The sequence below is a fragment of the Mya arenaria genome, chromosome 3 (genome assembly GCF_026914265.1).
Source record: "Mya arenaria isolate MELC-2E11 chromosome 3, ASM2691426v1".
In the NCBI taxonomy this organism is placed as follows: Eukaryota; Metazoa; Mollusca; class Bivalvia; order Myida; family Myidae; genus Mya; species Mya arenaria.
The window spans coordinates 51,126,431-51,149,052 of NC_069124.1; the positions used below are offsets into that span (position 1 = coordinate 51,126,431).

Sequence of the window (22,622 nt, forward strand, 5' to 3'; positions counted from 1 at the left end):
TTGATCAAGAAAGACGAAGACGAGAAAGACGAAGACGAAGAAGACGAAGAAGAAGAAGACGAAGACGAAGAAGACGAAGACGAAGAAGAAGAAGAAGAAGAAGAAGAAGAAGAAGAAGAAGAAGAAGAAGAAGAAGAAGAAGAAGAAGAAGGAGGAGGAGGAGGAGGAGGAGGAGGAGGAGGAGGAGGAGGAGAAGAAGAAGAAGAAGAAGAAGAAGAAGAAAGAAGTAGAAAGAAGAAGAAAGAAGAAGAAGAAGAAGAAGAAGAAGAAGAAGAAGAAGAAGAAGAAGAAGAAGAAGGAGAAGAAGAAGGAGAGGAAGAAGCTGTAGATGCCCAGTTCTTGGTGGCTTTATCGATACCTTATTGACACACGTATTACATGTACTTCTAACACTTAGTAATCTGAGATACGGGCGTAATACGTATCATGTAAACTTGTACTTAATATTCGTTTGTAGTTCAGTATCAGGTTGGTATGTACTAGTATATCCAATGAGTCTCTTTATCGGATTGATGTATCATATATCTATAAGGCCAAAGAAGTTATTTGTTTCCAAAAAAAATCTCCAAAAAATAGGGTAGGTAGATAGACATAATATTTTTTTCATTTGTTTTTGAGAACTGGGATTCATTTCCAAACCGACATATATCTTGGTAAACCACTATTGTAGAAACTTTTAAATGTAAAATGGTCAAGTTTTAATATATTCGACAAAAAATGCAAAAGTTTAAGGAAATTACAAAAAAGGCACGATAATATGGCAAAAACAAGTGTAAGGTCGTGAGGAAAATTAGGGTCGATCGGGTTAGTGGAAACAAATAGTTGTGTACGCCTAATTGTCCCTTGTTAAGGCTGATAATGATATCTATCTCATTACATGTCAAACACGGAAGAGAATATAATACGTATATTTCCTTGGATTATTTTGGACTACTAGTATATCCTACGCATCGAAGCATATTTGGTTTCTAAAACACTAATGAAAAATATTATTTGTTCACGTTTCAAATTTCGTTTAAGGTAAACATTTATGAATCAGTTTCGAGTATCACCGTGCAGTTAAACTGGCTGAGTGTTATTGAAAGGTGGTTTCTCAACATTTTCAATATTTTATATACAGGTGCAGCTGTTCTAGATTGATAAGGAAGGATGTCAAATAAAGGTTAGTTTTATTTATATTTTTGGTATTTTAAAATTGTTTTATGATTTGTTTAAATCTCTCAGTTAGTCTCCCCTCTTGATAGTGTAACGCATCGTTGATACACATTCGTGTGTGTGTGGGGGGGGGGGGGAGGGGGGTATTCTCTTTGGCTTTCTACATCGTTAAAAAAAGAGGGTAAATACTTTCGGCCTCTAAATTCCTTTTTTAACCATTCGGAACTCCTCGGCCATTTCCAATCGAAAAACAACATAGGATGTAAATGTACGGTTTCCAATGTCAGAAATCTGAATCTGCATTTATCAACACTGCAAGTAGATCGCGTTTTAATTTCAATTTAGCAGTTAAACTTAATGACTTTAATCGCGGAAATCTTAATCATTGAAGCAGTAATGCAATTGACTTGCAACCAATTTAAAATTATGTAATACAAAATACACGTTAAAACACTACAATTTACTACTAACATTATTATTACGAACTTCTACTGATTTACGCTGGATACGATTGTGTCAAGCCAATTGGCGCGGGTAGACCTTAAAAAACTCTCACACTGCATCGACCTCATTGTTTTTAATGTTTTCTATGGTTTGAATTATTCCACACGTCGATTGTTGTTACCCTTTTTAAATAATTAGAAGTAGTGTACCTGTTCACATTAAAAGATACAGTTAAAGGTACTGTTATCATAATGATGTACATTTTTGACAAAATTTGGACAAAAATGATGTACGTTTGAACAAATGTTTACTACATAAGTAATAACATATATTCTAACATACTATTCATGTACAGCACATACTTACAAGGGCCGTTGTCGTTTCAGTATACGTGTAATTGAACATCTGTTAGCAATGGCATCCAAACGGACCTCGATATCTTCGTATCAAAACGTATTTATGATCATGATCCCCCTTCCATCACGAACAGCAAAAAACCCCGACTGCACGCAATCAAAATAGTTCGTAACGTTGCTTGGATACTAACACTTAAATAAGGTTTGGGTAGCGAATATATGTCATTCTGTGTGTATATATTCGGAATAAACATATTACATTTTTATAATGTGTTTCTTTCGAACATTTTCACTGTCATAACATTTTAAAAGGTTTGAATGGCAAGAAATACTTTCCAAGCAACGTAACGAAGTCCTTTGCACGCAATAGCCTACACTGCAACTCGTGCAACACGTGCATTCCGAAGATGCTTTTTCAACGTAACGAACCCCTTTTCACGTAATAGCCTACACTGCAATTCGTGCAACACGCGCATTCCGAGGATGCTTTTTCTTTTTCCCTTATGCAAGACGACACTTTTGCTAAATACTTGAACATGTCAGTCAGATATTACTCAGGGTGGTAAAAACTTCCTGTTAAGAATCGGCCCTTTACCTAGGCATTAATCAAACAGAGTGCAGTTTCGATTATATGAAAATGAGAATCCATATACCATGTACATAGTTTGAGTCATAGCGACAGTTAACAATGAAAAGTGGTATACCAAGGAAAATATAAATTTGATTATCCTTTCAGCATACAGTTTCTTCGATATTTATAATTTTTTGTTTAATTACCTAAATTTTAAAACGCTGTGATTTCACTTTCGTTAGTTATACCAGTTACGTTTGAACCATTTTAGAAACCAACCATGCAATCTTTTATGATTGCGAAAGCATTCGCAGAAACTCAGTAGAAGCGCTAAACTGTGACAAAGATGACAGAGTACACGTCTCTCGATGTCGCAGATACAATGTAAGAAACAATTGGACTGAAAAGTATACACATTCATTCTTTTATGTATTCTTTGTGTTCGTTTGATATGATGTTAGCAAATCATACTTTATAAGCCATTTATAAAGTGGTTTATATTTGTGAGTTGCCGTCCAACTTTGTGATCGCTTTTTAAACTCTACAAACCTTTTTCCTAATTTAAAACTTAAAAAATAAATCCGTCTGGCAAAATCTATATCTGCCAGACATTTTCAACCATTTCGGAGTTACTCTTCCTTTTCCCTTTTGCCACAAATGAACTGCGGAAACTTGGCTGTGCAAATATAAATATAAAGTGTGAGCTATTGAAAGCTGATGCACCACCAAGGCAATAGGATGACAGGAGAATACTTATTTCCGTGTTACTTATTTCTACGCCTGAATAAAGACCTTTATATGTGCATATTGCATATCCTAGTAATCCTCTACTCCTCTCCCCAACTCCTCTCTCAAACTATCATATGCCATGCGTTTCTTTGCTACGCACAAATTGTTTGTGGGATTCAGTAGAAAGCTCACACATGTCTTGACGAATGATACATAAATCATATAAAATGACCGCGAGACAAAGCCGAAACAATTATCATTATAGCTACCATACTTGGTGTTTAAACTTGTATTTAAACCGGTTTAAATAGATCATATGTATGCATTTTTCAGAAAAAAACAGATACCAGAAAATAATACAAATATGTACCACTGACAAATATGATGACATCCTGTTTAGATAACAATACACTTATTTGATTTATCACATCATTTCATGGTTTATCAGGACGATCAGTTTTTTATTCATTGTGCTTTGTAACTGATGAATCATTATCGCTCTTTTAAAGTTATCACATTCAATGTACAATTTTATGTACATTTATTTTCTACTAAACGCCCCTTTACTTCCTCGCTTCTCCGCTGCAAGACGCGTTCTTTTGCATTTTTCCAAAGTGTATATTCAGACTTACTTGGGAAGTGTTCGTAGTGCTTAAAACTGCACTCTCAAAGATGTACACCAATAATATAAAAAGTCGTCAAAAACAGTCAAGTGCAGCTTAAAATTATACAATCTACAAATTTTAAAAAATAAATATAGTTCAATGTCATGATCTATTACTGAAACTGTTTTGTTTACTTAATGTTTTGCAAATGTACATTAAAACATACTTTTAAAATATTTATACGTTTGTTTTGCAAAAAAACGTAGTCCTTCATAAAAACATTTTTTGAAACTCTTATTCCTCTTGCCATGTGTGTCCATGTTCTATTCAACTTCATCCAGGATGGTGAACAGATGAAGGGTTTCCTTTTAAAAAGAGGCGGGTAAGTGATTTTCAACAAGCATCTTCTTTATCAATTTCTTACACAATATAACAATCATTCCGATGTTTACATCAAACATACTAGCCACTCCGCTACATGTACGGTGGGTGTGGTCCAATGGTATAGGTTACTGCCTCTCACCCAAGCGGTTGATGTTTTCATCCCCTTCAGCGATACCTTTTCATAGCCTCCAAAATAGACAACAATACTGGTTTCTACCCAGGAAATGGACTTAACGTCACTCTAGATGTCAGCTTTCTTCAAAATCGAGCTAAAACAAATTGATATAACTCAAGTCCGCTATATGACGAATGACCATTGGTCGAATTTTTTTAGTTTTTACGCAAACCAACACCGCTGATACAGCCTATTACAAGTGGGCAATTGGCCTGTACACGAATCACACATTAATAGTTATAAATGATATAAATGATTTGGACGTAATTCAATTTGTATTTGGCAACACGTGAATAAATCAAAGCCTTCTTGCAGAGCTGATCTGAAGTATGGATGGAAGAAGCGGTGGTTTACTTTTGATGGAACATGCCTCAAGTACTTCGAGTCGGACAAGGTATGTTGTACTTTAAAGTTTAACGGTTATTTCAATACATCTGCTTGCATTATAACAACAGTGACATGTTTAGAAGAAAACGGCTCACCTAACTAAGTCTAACGAGTCAAAGTTGTCACGAAGCAAAGACGAACCAAACGAGGACAATACTTTTGGAACGGTTCGGCTGAACAATTTGGTCTATGTAGCTTAATAATATTGCATGTACATCACATAATTCAAAATATTAAAAAAATGACGAACCCCGTTTTCTTTTCCAAAACCTCACTAACAGTGTCCAGTGTCGCTGCGAATAATTCCGGTCAGCATTATGAAACAAGTGAAAAGATTGGCCGTAAGTAAAAATATATTTTTTTAACCTTTTTTATCGCACGTTTATTTTACGGAGAACTAGATATAAAATTAAATTCTATACTGTTCAAATGGTTTAAAGATGGTTAAAAATGTTAAACCACTCTTTTTCATTAAAATGTCATGTTTAGAAGCTTAATTTACTAAATACAGCAAAAAGGTTATAGACATTTTTAATATGCTCCATAATCTGTTGCAGGAGAATAGTAGGAAAAGCTCGGTGACAGATCGGTTGCTGGTGAGTTTTAAATGTACCAACGTTAACAGTGGGCCGATTGTTCAGAACTTAGTTAAAGTTAATATTGTATTTATAGAATAATACATGGTTGACCATGACTTTTGGTTGATAATTGCCCCAATGGGAAGAAAAATATCCAAATATGTAAACATAGTTTGTTTTTTCGCGATCGCCAATTGAACCCGCTTATAGGTACGGGACTCATACCAAATATTTCATGATGTCCTAATATATTAAAACAAAACAAATTCAGCTCAAACAGTCGTCTCAAACATTATTGAGAACACTGCATATCACAAGTGTATCCATTAAACTTCGAGAGCTGTAATGATTTGAAAGTTAACAATGATGTCGTTAATCACGTTGTTACTTGAACAATCAAGCTAATATTTATTATTCTGATCATCAATGTTGGTATAGTGATTTGCAATATGTATTTCTGTATGGGAATGTTTGTAGCCTTTTCAATTCTGTTTTCTCCAGGGTAATGGAGCCAAATTCCAGTTTGAGCTAGTTTGTGTCGACAGAACCTACATGATTGGTTCTGATACAGAAGGTACGTCAGCTGCATAGGAATTCGTAAACATTTTTTTTATTTATTTCATGATAATATATATTAACATCGGCACTTGTCTCCGCCCTATCGAGACTATAACATACGAAAAAGAGACTAAGACCTTAATCTAGTATAAAGACCCGAATTTTAAGCAAAATTCATATATCTATATAGATATAGAAAGGACACGATCTCCTTATTTGTTTAGGCAGGAAAAGTGTAATTTGACAGGGTATTTTCATTCTATTAAAATATAAAAAAAGATCCGAAATGGTATACATTATCCGTTCTGATTTCCCAACTTTATAACTGATAAAGTTAAAATTTACAAGCTATATTTTAAAACATTTAATTCCTCTTCTATCATTTCATTCACAACAACTAAATGCTTCATGGTCAAGGTGTGTTTGCCGTCCATCAAAATATCTACACGTGTCAATGCACGTTATAAACAAAACTCCTTTTATACCAGGCAGTCAATACTTTATATAGACGTCTTTTGATTACAATATGAATAATAGTGAAATAATTCATTGTGTGCTCACAGATTTAAATAAAAAAATACATCTGAATCAGTTGTCCCAATTCTTGTTAGGAATCCTGAAAACCACACGTGTAACAATTCAACATACAAACAGAAAAGTTTAAATATTTATAGAATACACTTCTTTAAAATTTATGTTTTAATAATTTCTATTTAAGTCGCTACGAAATGGTCAGATTTATGTTAATAAAGACTTGACCGATTTGATAAACGTAATTCATGAGCGAAATCGATAAATTAAGAATGGGATACTACTATGTAAACAATATTTTTGAGGTACCCTCAAACAAGGCTCATTAGTCAAGATCGTTTTGTATTAATACAATTGTTGTTGCAGAAACAAGTATTGCATGGGAACAAACGCTAGAGAACGCCATTCAAAACTACAAAGAGGTAGTATAAGTAACTGTTTTGATACAGCAAGGCTTAGGTCATACGGCCTCCACATTTAGGTTTGGATGACTCAAAAGTACAAAATACATACTAAAAATAACCAATACTTGTTTTGAAATAAACCCCTATATCCTTTTCATCAGATTATCACTCTACATATTATGTCAGCTATACATCATGCAGTTGTATGTGCTTTTTTACTATCTGTTGCCAGAGTCAACCATCTGCCGAGTTCGTTGTTGGTGGAGACATGCAGCGCCCGGACCTTGCGGTAGGTATATCTTTTTATTCTGTATAACCACATAAACATTAATCAATTAATGCATGTCACTGAACATTATAATAGTTAAGAACATTATCTTCCTGACGGCAATTGCGCTATAGTGACATTAAAAACATTTTAAAATTGTATAATAATTCGCTGACACGCTATTCTGTTTCAAGGGAGGGGAAGGAGTTACTGTATTTTTACAAATGCCTTTCTTCGCTATTAAGCAATAAAATATTTTGTGATGACAAAAACATGATATGTGCGCCTGAAATGTACATCCGTACTGCATGTATGCTGGACAAATACCATCATACTTTATACTGTTTTTGTTATTTTCAGGGTTTCATCCGCTTTGACAACAATTCTTTACCATATTATGTAGCACTCAAAAACGAAGTGCTCAAGTATTACCGGAATGAAGAGGTAAAATACTTCACTTAGTTCAACATATCCATACGGCACACTCGAACCGTTTTGTTTTTTTTTGCAGATACGTGCAATGTATCTATATTAGATTTTTTAACAAAAGTGGCAACAGTGATTTCTTTCCTCATCGAGGCTTCTTCCAATACGAGCCAAATATTTTAATAATAATCTCAAACGATTTAATAATATTTGCGACAGTTTTAGCATGTTTAGCTGGTTCCGCTTTGATTATGAAGTTTAGATCTTCATAATTTACTTGTAAAAATTAAAGAAAATACATAAGACATTGTCTAAATACACTGAGCATGTTTAAGCTAAAACGCATTATTTATGTTTTCAGGACTACAATTTCTGTTCAGCTATCCACGAGATAGAGATGGGGATGACCTCAGTGAAAGAGATTGACAGGGTTACCATCTCTTTAAATGTGGCAAATAATCAGAGCTTTACGTATGTGCTGTAATACATTGTTTCTAGAAGTCATTGCTGTTGCCCTTGTAATTTTCTCATGCATGTGTGAATTTTATTCCATAATTGATAACTGGCTTTGCATTCCGGTTAGTAGGCACGTATTTATGTCCATGAAACGTAATTGGTAATTTCACATAATGTGTTTGATTCGACTCACATAAAATCATTTATTAATAATGGTGGCAAGTAATTTCGTTGCCAGAGTTCAAAAAAGTAAACCAAAAAGGAACGATACACATATAATGCTGGCTCTGATGAGTCTTATATTTTTGATGTTGTAATCATTGATGTATGTTGGGAAAAGTGTGAGGTTTGGTTTTATGTACTAGTAAAAGTCACTGGTAAACTGGTGTTCCAGAATGCTCGTAATTCAGGCTGTAGTCCCATCATATATCAGTCAAGCTATTTTGAAGCCTTTATTGTCTGTTTGTGGTGTTTGTACGTGTGCATTTGTGTCGTTGGTTCTGTGTCCTTTTGACTACTTGCTTTATGCCTATAACCAGGGTTAAAATTGAAATATTTGACTGCTCTGTGCTTGTCCATGCAGTTCTCATTGTATTATTTTGCATAGCATTTATTTCTTAATAAGACATACCCAGTCTTAAACTGATCGCAGTGTTAAGCTAACGGGTGTCACGGGACATATTGTTACATTTTGGTGTTAATCCAATGTTATATATTATTTCAAATAGGGTTCAAATATCTAAATGATTTCTGCACTAAAGAAGAGATTTGGGAGATTTTGTTCCTCACATGTTTGTAAATGCATGACGCTCTTTGGAGTGAAATATGCGCCTGCGCCTTTTATGGGGGACTTAATTGTTTGGTATCTATCTATTTTCTATCCTGTCAAGAAGCATGTACATGATAGCAAACCATGTTCTTACAGGCTACGCTTTGATACCGTCCAGGACGCCGCAAACTGGGTAACGGCGATGACTTCGGCCCTTGGGAAGGCGCTGGGAAATACAAAGGTGATTATTAAGAGTCGAGAAAACTATACATTTGTTTAAAACACAATAGGTTTTTGTGTTATATTTTTTACTTATTGTAAGCATTTAAATTATTTCTAATCATGTTTGCTATAATCAAAAGTTAAAGAGAAATACAGAACTACAGAACTATTTAGATAAAGTATCACATCAATCAATTCTATTCAGTTAAGGAAATGGAATTATATTTGAAAAAACAACAATTGAATTTTTTGTTATCTCAACATAAACGAATTATGGCTATTTTAGATGTAGGTTTTATATACTGCTTTCAGTTTGTAGACGAAGTGCGTCAGTCTGAAGCTAACAGAAAATGCGTCGATTGCAACTCAACTGGTAATTATAAATTAAAGTTAAGAACACAATACAATAATCGTTCCAATAGTATCGGTTTCTTGATAAAACATACCTAGTTTTTATATATAGTATGTATGCACTGTGCTGTTTGTGGAGTTTTGTGCTGTTCTTCTATGTTTCTTGTTTGTGATTTATGTTCTATGTATTTGGCGTTTACCCAGTGTAATTAAACCGGGGTTATGTTATAATTTTTGCTACTGAGCTTGTTTCTGCAGCTTTTTTTGCATAAATATTGTCCGACAGTCTTATGCTTTTATCATTTAAGAAGTGTATTACTATGGTAAACTTTCCTTTATGTCATAACCTTAACTTCCATCTCGATTGAGATCAGGTTTAGATCAGTATATTTCGTATTTTTCGTATTACTATGTATTCTATAGTCAATTGACCAATTTGAATTAGAAGTATTTCACGCACCATAATGCGAAGAAATTCGATTGGTGTACTAAACAAAAACAGAGATAGAAAACAGGGATGTTTCTTAAATAAAAATTGGTTTTACATTATCATAATGTATCCCATTAAGTGACCACATCCGTGGTAGAGGTACAAACCATGCGCTGCAACGTAGTTTTTTTTAGATCAACACTTTTTTTAATATAACCATTAAAAACTATAAAGATGGTAATGAACCAATGGTATGTGATAGTAAAATTAACATTGAGTCACTGTCATGTGCTAAAAGAAAAGAAACGACATAGTAAAACCGAGTAATCACTTCTGTGTTGGTGTAATTTTCCTATGAGAAACTTCATAAGCGCTATCTATTTTCAGAAACACTCTGGGCCTCAATCAATCTGGGAATTGTTATGTGTACGAACTGTGCAGGTAAAGGAACACTCTTTTTAAAAGTTCAATTAACATTCATATTTAAACTGTAAACGCTTTGTTTGAACAATGCATAGTATAAATGGTAGTATGGGTTAAATGTGCCGCACCATGAGGTAATTTGCTTGTTGAAAGAAGTACATTTGTCACCCATTTATACAAATAATGATCAAATGACGTAGACAAATTTGACATTAGCTCATTTTTGTAAAACAATAAAAGAAACTAGTCTTGGTCCAAACTATACTATATTTTCATACCACACATCACTTGACTCTTTTACAGGATGCCATCGGTCCCTGGGGACAAGCATCTCCAAAATCCGCTCCCTTTGTCTTGATAACATATTCGAACAGAATCCGAAAGTTTTGCAGGTAGGCCATCGTGAACGGTCGTTCAAAGAATATTTTTTTATCATTGATACTTTTATATTTTTGCTATAAGTCTAACCCTTTTTTAATTTAAAAAAGCAAACAGTTTTTAGGCCCACGCGATCAGATATAGATATTTTTTTGCGACTTGATGAATGTATTGATTTCATTTTAGTGACCATGTTAAAATTTGACCATTTTATATATCAAACTTTCTACAGTAGTGATATACCCTGATATAGGTCCTGTGGTATGGAAGAGTATCCCTGTTCTCAAAACATGATTGAACAAAATATGTCTAGCTACCTACACAATGTTTGTTGAGATGTAAGTGGAAACAAAGATTTTTTGGCCTTATGCTTTTTGTGTATAACGCAGTTACACAATTGAGTGAGCATGTTCTGTATCACCTTAATACTAAATATATTTCCAGCTGCTAGATGAAATAGGAAACGAGCGCGCCAACACTTTCTGGTACAAAAATCCACCAGACGACAGGCAGATTACAAGAGAAACACCTTTTATGATCAGACGTCGACATATTCATGAAAAATATGCACAGAAGAAGTTTGTTGACAGGTCCAACCGAGATCTTCAGGAGAAAATCGACTGTGTTAGTAAAGAAATTGAACCGAAATATTCGCAATTATTTAATTTATTAAACAAACTTAATTATAAACAACAGAATCATGAACACAATTACTGCAAGCATAAGGGATATAGTCATATTAATTAGATATAATTCTAATGAATGAATATTTCTTTTCTTGTTTTACAGGATTTTATATTGGCCATCACATCAGGAGATATTCTGAACGTTATGAAACTTTTCTTCTGGGGAGCAAATGTAAGCTTGATTGTTTTATAATTCATGAAAGAGTTTTTGATTTAGCACATTATTTATTTATTTATTTACATATTTATTTATTTATTTATTTATTTATTTATTTATTTATTTATTTATTTATTTATTTATTTATTTATTTATTTATTTATTTATTTATTTTGATCTCTGTTGCAGATATATGGGTTTTGTCCTCAGTCATCCCAAACAGGTAATATTTGTATACTATGCAAAAGGAATTAATTGAATGCTTTAAGTATCCTTGTAGATTCATTTAGAAATTAACAAATGTTTGCATGCATGGTTTGTGTTAATACAATTTGATTGTTTTACAGCCATGGAGCTGGCTGGGGAATATCCATTTATAAAGGTACTTGCATCATTGTTCGAGTACGAATCGAAATCTTTTAATGGCTATTATAACTACACGAACAACACGGGTTATTTAATTATACACGAGTTACGAGGGTAGAGTGTGGAGTAACTTTCTTTACCATACTTTAACGTCTAATGAATTACTTGCGTATAAATGAATAGCGATGTTATTTATCCGGCCTCTTGTTACCGTTACGATATGGTAGTGTATAGACAAAGAAAACACTTTTCAACTTGGTAATAATAGAAATTATAGCTTTCTTAGATGGTATTGTTAGTACATATATATATATATATATATATATATATATATATATATATATATATATATATATATATATATATATATATATATATATATATATATATATATATATATACAAGCATAACGACTATTTTATTTTCAGGAGTTCCTGCTGCAAAACGAGCATACGAGTATTCTTAATATCATTAATCTTAATATTATAAAATCAATATGGCGAAGTTTTTTCTTTGACATACAAAACTTTCAGTCTTATTACCTGGGTTTTTGAATTCATAAGTACAAGCCATTTGGTGTTTTTTTATAAATATTTATTTCACTTGATGTGATTTCAATAGAAATTATTTCGTGTTGTTAAAGTCTTGATGTGCATGTACTGTATGATGATATCAGTTAATGGTTATCCGCAGATATTGACGCTGTGTCACCGCCCAAGACTGAGGAACAGGAGGTATGTACGACGCAGAGTTGACAAGAAGGCGTTGTTTGAAATTGCTAAGCCGTTATGCATTACGGAATTAATAGAACACAACGGAACAAATGTTATTTCGTATTGACCAGTCGACACAATATAAAAATATATCAAAGATGGCCCTGGGTCACTGATTTATTGAATATTCTGCATATACATGGCGATCGGTTATGGAATGTATGAAAGCCTGAAAAAGAAACTATAACGCATTTTAGCAGTTGATGTCACAATTGAATGAATATTATTTTTTATGTATATTCCTATAAGCGGTCTTATGTATGTATGTGTGAATCAATATACTATTGATATGTCATTCACAAACAATAACAACTTATAATCTAATAAATAACATCTAAATATGCAATTCGGTAAAAACTGTACATTATGAAAATGTACAATTTGTAAATATGACAGGTAAGATAACATTAATTAGTTTAACAGTTGAGCATTTCTGTATCTTCATTCAAAATCCCTGTACACAAAGATGGATACTATATGTAGTATATGCTCATTTTCCGACTGTTAAAGTTATTTAGCTTTTGACATAGAGTTTCGTTGATGATAGTATTAAGATACGTAATTATTTCTTGTTTCGTTTAACATTTATCATACTGTGTGTTTTCAGAAACGTGTTTCGTCTGTGTATTGCGAGGGATATCTGGACAAGACGGGTCCAAATCTAAAGAGTATGACCTTTCCTTTTGAATTTTCATATACTTTTTTAATATGAAGAGCACATACATGTAACATGGCACATTTAGTTGCAAGAAAATCAAGCTCTAAGCTGTTCGTTTAAACTTGTTGATGTGTTCACATTCAATTCTTAACTGTACCTGTGCGAAATTGCACCTTAACTATAGGGGCATGTCGTTTTCAAGGGCGTACACAGTTGCCTAGTGCTTTTGTGATAACCTTTGCCCGACTTATTGTTAAGATGAAAATATAATTGTTTAGATGAAAATATAGCCATGATTTTCAGGATTTATGAAGAGAAGATGCATTCTCAACCACGGCACACTGACATACTATAATGAGAACAGTGTACGTATCATAAGTGAATGAAGAGGTTTTTAAAAGACAAGCATTTGAACAAATCGATAAGAAGAAATAACGCTTCCAAGTCAGTCTATAGATAATGTACTAAAAGCGTTGTAAAATCAAGTCTAAGCACTAATATATATTATATTAATGAAGTGCGATTTTCATGTAATTCAATTACTAGACACATATATGGTATTGTTTCAGAAATCCACAGAACGTGGTGATATTCGCTTGTCTGATGTTGTTTGCATAGCAAATGCAAATTGTAAGAGGTACGTGTGTATTATGTAGGTATCAGTAATTAAACTGAAGGAGAAAATTGTTGAATCAAAATATTTTCACTTTTTGATAATGTCTTCGACTTTTATTCCCTATTTCAGACCTTACGCCTTCGATGTTAGCAACAAACCGAAACAGAGAATTTATCGGTTTGCGGCTGAGGACGAAGACAACTTTTTGAAATGGAAACTTTCTTTTGCAAAGGTAAACCATTTCTGATTGGTTATTGTATCCAGAGACATTTACATGAAATTAAAATGCATGTCATTGCATTTATTTTATGAAAAATATTGTCATCTTGTTACATTGTCCTGCCTGCAACACATGCAAATTATATCGCCATGGTTATTACCCATGCGTACAAAACATTTATCTACTTCTTCAATTTAATCATGGCATGCAATTCAAATTTCATTTTCAAATAAATACGTTTCATCCTACATTTGCTTTTTTCAGGCAATGAGTCCAGTCGATATGGATGAAGACGATGAGTTTGCATTGTTCGGTATCTTCTACACAAAAACGCATCTGGTATTTTAAATCTAATTTCTCATGTACGCATTTTCCTCCGCCTATTTATTTAAATGACATTTGATTTACTTTATGCTGCGGTTAATTTGTTATTTTATTTTCCTTTATTTTTAGAGCCAGTGGACAAGGTCACTCTTGGTATTCAGCGAACATCATGCGGCACTACGTATAACAAATTTGGTGAGTTATAAACTGTATTTTGTTTATATATATTATATTTATTTATTTGTGTTTTAAACACTTTATTCATTGCTCGTTTAAAAGTTGAATACACTGGAAACTATTGTCAAGAATGAACTGTATTTCATGTTTTATTGGTTGTCGTAAATTTGTTCTTGTTTCCAACAGAGAGATGATTGTGAAACAACCATTCGCATTGAAAAGGGGATACAACTTTTTCAAAAGAATCTAAAGAAACATAAAGGTTACGTAAAATATTTGCCCTTTCATGATAAGTGTTGGCTTTAGATGTTAACTTAAAACACATTAGTTGTATAGATGAACGCTTTATTTTCTGGTGCATACTACATATTTGCCATACGTGTACTACTGCTACTACTACTACTACTACTACTACTACTACTACTACTACTCCCAGTCCACAACTTCTACTACTACTACTACTACTACTACTACTACTACTACTACTACTACTACTACTACTACTACTACTACTACTACTACTACTACTACTACTACTAATAATAATAATAATATTAATAATAATAATAATAAAAATAATAATAATAATAATGATAATAATAAAAATTGTATTCTGTTTTGCAGTCCTACGGGATGACGAAACCATTTACTCGGCCACACTCAACCAGAACTGCTACATCGAGATTATTCCTCCTGACATGTAAATATTGTTTTAAAAACAAAGAAGAAAGATAATCATACATTAAATGAATTTGTCATAACAACACAATAACTAGTATGTTTATTTTGCAATTAGGAGAAAAAAATACAAAGTTATTATTTTTAATGTTGCAGGACACATGTAACTAGTATCCAAGGCCAGCTATTAGATGACACAACCAGGCTGTTTCAACTCTTGGAAGACAGCTTGACATCAAGCAGCAAATAAATGGCAACATATATGGCTGTATTTCAAAGAGTGTACAGTTACTACAGAAGCTGCAAATCTTTTATTAAAAGAAAACTAATTCGGCTAAATCTAATAATAATTTACGAAATGAATAGTGCAATATGTAAGTGTCCTGTATGTTGTTGCAGGGGTTTATTTTTATTTTTTGCTTTTGTCTTTTTATCATTAAGACGTCCATCAAGATTACAGTGTCCTTAAGTGCTAAATGTGACCAGTTTCCAGTAGGCGGCATCTTTGTCTTATTGACGTTTTGGTTGTGACAACTTTTATTAACTGTTGGGTTTGCTATTTTACAATATCTATGTTTAAGCTACATACCATTGGTGCTTATCTGTTATTTTTGTTGAATTTGTACTGATTCCGAAAAGCCTCATTTTAAAAAGTATTTTTAAATTTAATGCAAAACTTTTCTTAATGTAATTTGCGTTAAAACGTTGATATTACTAGGCAGATTGCCTCTTGGTTTCGTTGTATATGACATTCATTTGTCATTCGCTGGATGTTTCTATATGTTTGGGAAACAGTTTTGAAAACAATCGCTTGGTATCTGTCTTTGTTACTATGTTCATATTGAGAGGCTGCAAGTTTTTCCATTTTGCTTTGTATGCATATATATACATAATTTTACGGGATATATTTGATAAATTCAAGATATGCAATATTTATTCTGATTAAATTACCAACGTCAAAGCATAAGTATCGATTGACATTAAAATGTATGTTGATCCTATGAATGTTAACAGTTTCATATTCCCCATCCCCCGACTCAGAGTTTGGTTCATGTTTATATAGACAAAATGAATAATTGCGACAAGAAGGAAACATACAGCAAAACTAAGATTGGCAGTCTGTACCTACCATAGATAGGGTTCAAGGTGAACTAATGTTTTCAACGACCATTTCAAGGCAACTTCCCCGACCATTGACTGAGAAAGACATTTTATATGTGTGGTCTCTTTAAAAATCGACAGTAGGTTTTGTCTCTTTATTTTTCATTTAATTATTAATCTCCGGATATTTAGGTGTCTCCTTATGTATTTAAGCAGAACACTGGATAAGGTAGTCAGGGATCTACAACCGCACCTTAAGACTCAATAGTAAAACAAATTGTATAACATAGTCGTGTCAGAGAGTGACTCGAACTGGATGCATGAGTTCCTTTGAAAAGACAAAGACCCCGTCCGGATAGGGGGGGGGGGGCTGATTTCTTTCATCTAAGGAATAAATTGCGGGGTTTTAACGCAATTGGGCTGGTCAAAGTGTGTTGAGTTCGAAGGACTCCACGCGTACTTTGTCCAGCCCAATTGCGTTCATATCCCCGATAGTGACATCAAACCCGCAATTCATTATTTATATTTACACCAATAATTGTTAAAAAACACTTCGTTTCATTTAAGTAAACATTTCAGTAATCCTTTCTTACCCATTCTGTAAATAGAACGATCCGACTGTAACCGGAAACATTTTTTTCAAATGACGTCATAATAACGCGGGAAAATATCAACCACTCGAAATCACTTTTAAACGTAAAATTGAAACACTTATGGCAACAATACATTTAAAATATAATAAATTAACACTCCTTATGTGTTGATTTATATTTTACGAGACCTGCCAGCACAAAACAAACAGTAACAATATCAATATAGTTTCATGTATATTGTTATGCGATAAATTGCGATCCGAACATATCGGAAGATGTTGCGTTCATCGATTGATAAACGCAATTGCCGAAAGGCAGTTCATTTAAGGAATGGAAGTTGAGGTGTAAATATTCTAAGATGTGCCTCAAAAGAATATGTTTCTCCCGGTTAAAATTTATTGTGCTAACAGTAACAGTAAGTATATCGAAACGTTCTCTTATTTGAACCCGATTTATTTATGTCATTATAACAAACGCTATTTTGCCGCTGTTAAAATGATCATTGCTCCAATTTTATATGCAATATATATATATATATATATATATATAGATATATATATCCAATACAGCGTCATGCTTTGAATTTTCCTGATACTTTTAAATTACTAGAGCTTTTAGTAACCCTACTATCATCGAGGGATACTCATGGCTGACGAGTCACGTTTTTCTCTTGCTTGGATGTACGAAAGTAACAATAAGAAAAGATTATATGATTGATACGATACCAGCTAATGCTTTCCAAAAAAATAAACTGTTACTAGTGCCTGAATGGAATTTAAAAAAAAAACGTGCAACAACCATTACCCAGCCAACTATAACAGATCTACCACATCATTATTATCTATGATAATCTACAATATTTTTCTTTCTTTATAAGAACCCTTCTTTGACAATCTTACACGCTTATTGAACCAAACGGAATCAAAGTACACTACAGATAAGAGATTTCATACGGTCGGAAACTGTCTTGCAATTCAATATTCGTGTTTTGCGCTGTTTTAACTTTTAAAGATGATATTTTCCATATGAAATGTCGTGTTTTCCCTACTGGAGAAAAGGCGGCATTGTAGAGGAAAGCAAATACATACAAGTAATCATCAAAAATAGGAGGTCATCTTGCACCAATCTTTGCTAAAGATATTGTCAATATCTTGATAAATTGTATGAAATTTCTTTCCACTGTTCTTGTTTTCCACCACAAACCAGCGTTTTTCCACCATTCTATGACGCAACCTCCACCACAATTGGACACGGTGCCAATTACTATGTTAAACAAAACAATCCGACCTTGACCTTTAAATTGAGGCCATCTACTGCTCACAATCAGTTTTCCGATTAGGTATCAGGGCAGTAAAATCAAGCGTTCTAGATAAGTCTGACTTGCTGAACTTAAAATCAAAACGATTGATTCACATACCACTTCTTCTGATAATTCCAATAAGATTGAGGAATGTTGAGTGATTTTGCATTTGGTGCTCTGAATTGTTTTCCTCCATTTTACGTTTTTTCTTTATTTAGGATTGTTGGGATAAGAGTGAGATTTGTGCACTTAATCTGGTTTAAACACCCAGTAAAGTTACATTTTACTGACCGTTCCAAGGCGGTACCTAACAATCCTTTATAAACTATGTTTTATATATAGTATGTATGCACTGTGCTGTTTGTAGAGTTTTGTGCTGTTCTTCCATGTTTCATGCGATTTTTTGGGGGGTTTGTGTTCTATGTATTTGGCATTTACCCAGTGCCTATAAACCGTGTTTATGTTTAAACTTTGTGCTACCGAGCTTGTTTCCGTAGTTTTTCACATAAGTATTATTAGAAAGCAGCATTACTTTAACTCAAATCAACTTAACTTAGTGTATTGCATAAAACGTATGAATGGTAAGGGAGTAACACATGTGGACGTCACTATTAATCTGTTTAATTATTGTTGGGTAATTCCTAAGTCAGTGCAAAAGAATATCATAACCATGCACAGTATAACAGAGCGTTGCAATATGTGTTACTTTTAAAAACAGACATGTTTTCACCCTTTATAGGGTAACGAACAGTGCTGTATTATTAGATTTATTGTAGGTCGACCGTGAAGTTAGTAAGCCAGTTTGCTTGTTATTGCAGTTATACGCTCTCATAAATTAAAAAAAATATATCAATTTTTATAAAGAAATCATTATAAAATTAATATGTAAGAAACTAATAGTATATTATGAAACAGAAAATAACTATTCATACTTTCATTTCAAAGAAATTCATTCTTTATCTATATGATCAGCAGTTGGTCAGCAGTATCCCTATATTTCAATAACGTCAGCTAATTGGTCACTTAAGAATGCGTCGAAATGAAGTTTTTGTTACGTAGGGCTCAACGCAAGGAAGGAAAACAAAGCAGGACCATTTTACACCAAAAACAATCAAGTCCGAAAACAATGTGTATACTATTTTTAGCAGGAAGTCAGGATGAATTTAAACGAAAATAAGACCTAACACACCGTACCTAATATTTGAGAGTAGTATTTTACTGCAACTCTCAAATACATGTCAGAATGTGAAAAAAAAATCAACGAAATGAAAACATGTTTTTATTGTAACTGAATATAAAAAAGCAACTGATAACATTAAGATTATGTACATAACTAATATCTAATAGAAAAACATTAATAACATTTGTTAAATTCATCTCGATGAAAAACAGTTAACACGTTATTCAACTCAACACAATATGCTCTGTTGTTATTCCTCATCTTATAGTTAATAATGTTAAAGTATGTGAAAAGTCAAGATTATTACATGTGGTAACAGTTATAAAGAGGTGGATTTACAACTTATTAGGGATTTACTTCCTTCTGGTAATAATATCGTTTATAAAAAATATTTAGCAATTCTTTAACCCACTCTTACCGTGTAAAGAACTGATTTAGTTTTATGTTCGTCGAAAAGTGACCGAAAAATAATAATTTAAAATGCTGTGAATAATATTTAAGAATTAAAATTTTCGAAGACGAAAACGCGGCTATAAAACTGTATTATTATTATTATCAGTAAAAAGATGACCTATATACAAGTAAACGGAAATTCCTGTCATTCATAAAATCAATCTACTCGAAAAAAATATTGAAGAAAAAACTCCATTGAATAAATGTTTTTGTCAACAAGATACCAACTTATTTCTTACATTTTTTTGCAATAAAATTTATCTTATTTTAAAGACCTTTACACTTAACAACAACAACACATATCTTTATTACACTCAGGTCATACATACATGACAACATGAGGACAATAATAAGATAGAAAAACTGGATGCAGCTCAGGGAGTTGCAGCGTAATACCTGTAGCCCTGAACAATTTCCACCGGCTGCGTGTAGGAACTGTACAGTCTGCAATTATCTGCAACAAGTCATAAAAATGCAATGTGTTTCATGTATCATATTTATAAGTGCAGTTAAAAACATAAAACTAATCTACCGAGATAACTCGTCTTCTTCATATAGGTTAGAGTTTCTTCGTGAACTAGTAATCTAAGTAGTGGAGAGCAGCGAAGCGACCGTGGTTTCTTATAAATTATAAATTATAACTGACTTAGTGTAAACCCTCCCAAAATTCCATCAATTGTAAAATTATGCCGTGCGCCAGTCAAAAAGACCTGTCCTCCCACGATATTATGACGTCATTCAAATCAACGTTGACACTGAAATTTTGCAATTGCAAATGCAAACAGTGGTAGGCGCGCCTATAGGCGCATGCGCAGTTATACCAATTTACTTAATCATGAAGAGTCGTCTTCAGCAAAAAGTAACGATTCTTCACACATCAGATACTAAACATTTTCAAAATCTAGCGCAACTAACTGCTTTAAAATGTAGGACAAACACTAAATGCGAATACAAATAGTTTTATTTGTAATTGTACAATATAAGAGAGTGTTTTATTTGAATTCGGTTATTCGTTAACTCCAACCATTCGGAGTTCCTCTGTCACTTTTATCGCAAACAACCTCGGATGTATGCCGGTACATTATTAGAAGTAGTCCGTACTTTTTTTTAATTATATCATTAATTAAATGTAATGTTTTAGCTTGTCTTTATTGAAGTTTAAATTGATTGCCAGTGAGGTGTATTTCTGCAAACATAATTAAGATTTCTAAGAGTAAAGTCATTAAGTTTAACTGCTACGAGATCTACACTTGCAGCGGACTTAAACATACCGATTACTGAGTATGTAAACTGTCCATATACATTCGAGATTGTTTACGATAAAAATGGCCGAGGATTTCCGAGTGTAACTTCAATATCTTTCGCGCACCAATATTCTAATTCTGTACTTTGAAGCCATCTTAAAATAACGACGGTAAAATACATATGATCTTTGAATAAACTTTCTTCTTCTATACTTGTGTTCGCCATTTTATTATAGAAACGGATATGCAATCATATAGTACTAGACTTACTTATTAAGAATTTCAACTTTCATGGGTTTTTAATGGTCCGCCTACTGCCACTCATCCGATACACACTCCTTGCGTCAGAAATTGCGTTTACAATGTGTCAGCCGATGAGATTATATTGTAAGTCAGTAAGATGACCTCATCTAACTTTTACTTAATTTTAAAAATCAGCTGGCATTGTCAATTCAATAAAAGAAGCACGTCCTTAGATAAATGACTGATAGAAAAGGAGATTGATCCATGTATGGTTTTCATATTTAATGCTGGTATATCAAGTATAAAAGATAGCCACCGCAATTATGTATGGTTTTCAAATTTAATGCTGGTATATCAAGTATAAAAGATAGCCACCGCAATTATGTATGGTTTTCAAATTTAATGCTGGTATATCAAGTATAAAAGATAGCCACCGCAATTAACGGCAAACAAACCTTAATATGTGTCCATTGACCCAATTTCAATAAAGACATCAGTCGTAAAAATGATTAAAAACAGCTTAAAAATTAAAAGTAAACATTCTACAGTAAAAACCGTAACTCGGTACAACTCATTTTTTAACAATTACTTCAGTTTATTTTTTGCTCTAGATTGTTTTCTTTGGAATGATTTTGAACAACATATTGCAGAACAATACTTTCGATATTTTTCACGTTGCACGAAAGAATGTGAAGTTCAATGTGTTTATAAATGTTTACTCTTTAATTGATAATGAAACCTTAAATTATAATAGCACTGATTATCATTTTTTTGGAAATTTTGATTTTAAATACCAGCTTTCCCCCAAATAGATGAACGAACGAAAGTGTATTCAATTAAAGGCCTCCAGCCCATAATACATGTTACAATGCAAATCAAATATAACAAAATGCATATATGTAACTAAATAAGAGTTGTGTCACTTGGTTAACAAGTTAAGTGTTATCTATAGCTAACATGAGTTTATGAATGTAAAGAGCAATGGATTTAATATGGGTAACATTTTCCGATGCCATCATATTATAGAAATGAAAAATGTCCGTATTTCCACGATACCAAGAGAACAAATAATTTTCCCGGATTTCATTAAATCTTGAACACTTAAAAAATACATGATATTCATCTTCAATAACAAGTATGTCTTTATCCAATAAACAATAACTACAGAAGCGATCATTTCTATCAATACAAAAAAAAATCGACCAATTTCAATATGAAGTTTATGACTAGATGTTCTAAATCTTGCCAATGAT

The 22,622-nt window shown here is 32.9% G+C and overlaps 1 protein-coding gene across 6 annotated transcripts; it reads left to right on the plus strand.

The window, feature by feature from the left end:
* The first annotated feature begins 898 nt into the window (after positions 1-898).
* Positions 899-16,256, plus strand: LOC128228728 (arf-GAP with Rho-GAP domain, ANK repeat and PH domain-containing protein 1-like). 6 transcript variants are annotated; one of them, XM_052940204.1, is made up of 31 exons: positions 899-1,020; positions 1,121-1,162; positions 2,798-2,910; positions 4,202-4,242; positions 4,735-4,813; positions 5,088-5,147; positions 5,364-5,402; positions 5,886-5,958; positions 6,840-6,895; positions 7,110-7,166; positions 7,506-7,589; positions 7,933-8,042; positions 8,953-9,037; positions 9,331-9,391; positions 10,187-10,240; positions 10,526-10,614; positions 11,045-11,224; positions 11,390-11,458; positions 11,633-11,666; positions 11,791-11,825; positions 12,238-12,265; positions 12,503-12,543; positions 13,190-13,250; positions 13,544-13,605; positions 13,810-13,877; positions 13,986-14,088; positions 14,341-14,415; positions 14,530-14,595; positions 14,764-14,839; positions 15,202-15,277; positions 15,412-16,256. In XM_052940204.1, exons 2-31 carry the CDS (start codon positions 1,150-1,152, stop codon positions 15,503-15,505), a joined length of 2,082 nt encoding a protein of 693 aa, XP_052796164.1. In that variant the 5' UTR covers positions 899-1,020; positions 1,121-1,149; the 3' UTR covers positions 15,506-16,256. The 6 variants fall into 6 exon arrangements, 5 of the variants coding, with proteins under 5 accessions (XP_052796164.1, XP_052796163.1, XP_052796167.1 ...); XM_052940203.1 differs by lacking the exon at positions 899-1,020 and having other exon boundaries at positions 1,027-1,162; XM_052940205.1 differs by lacking the exons at positions 899-1,020; positions 2,798-2,910 and adding an exon at positions 1,986-2,052 and having other exon boundaries at positions 1,050-1,162.
* The last annotated feature ends 6,366 nt before the right edge of the window (positions 16,257-22,622 follow it).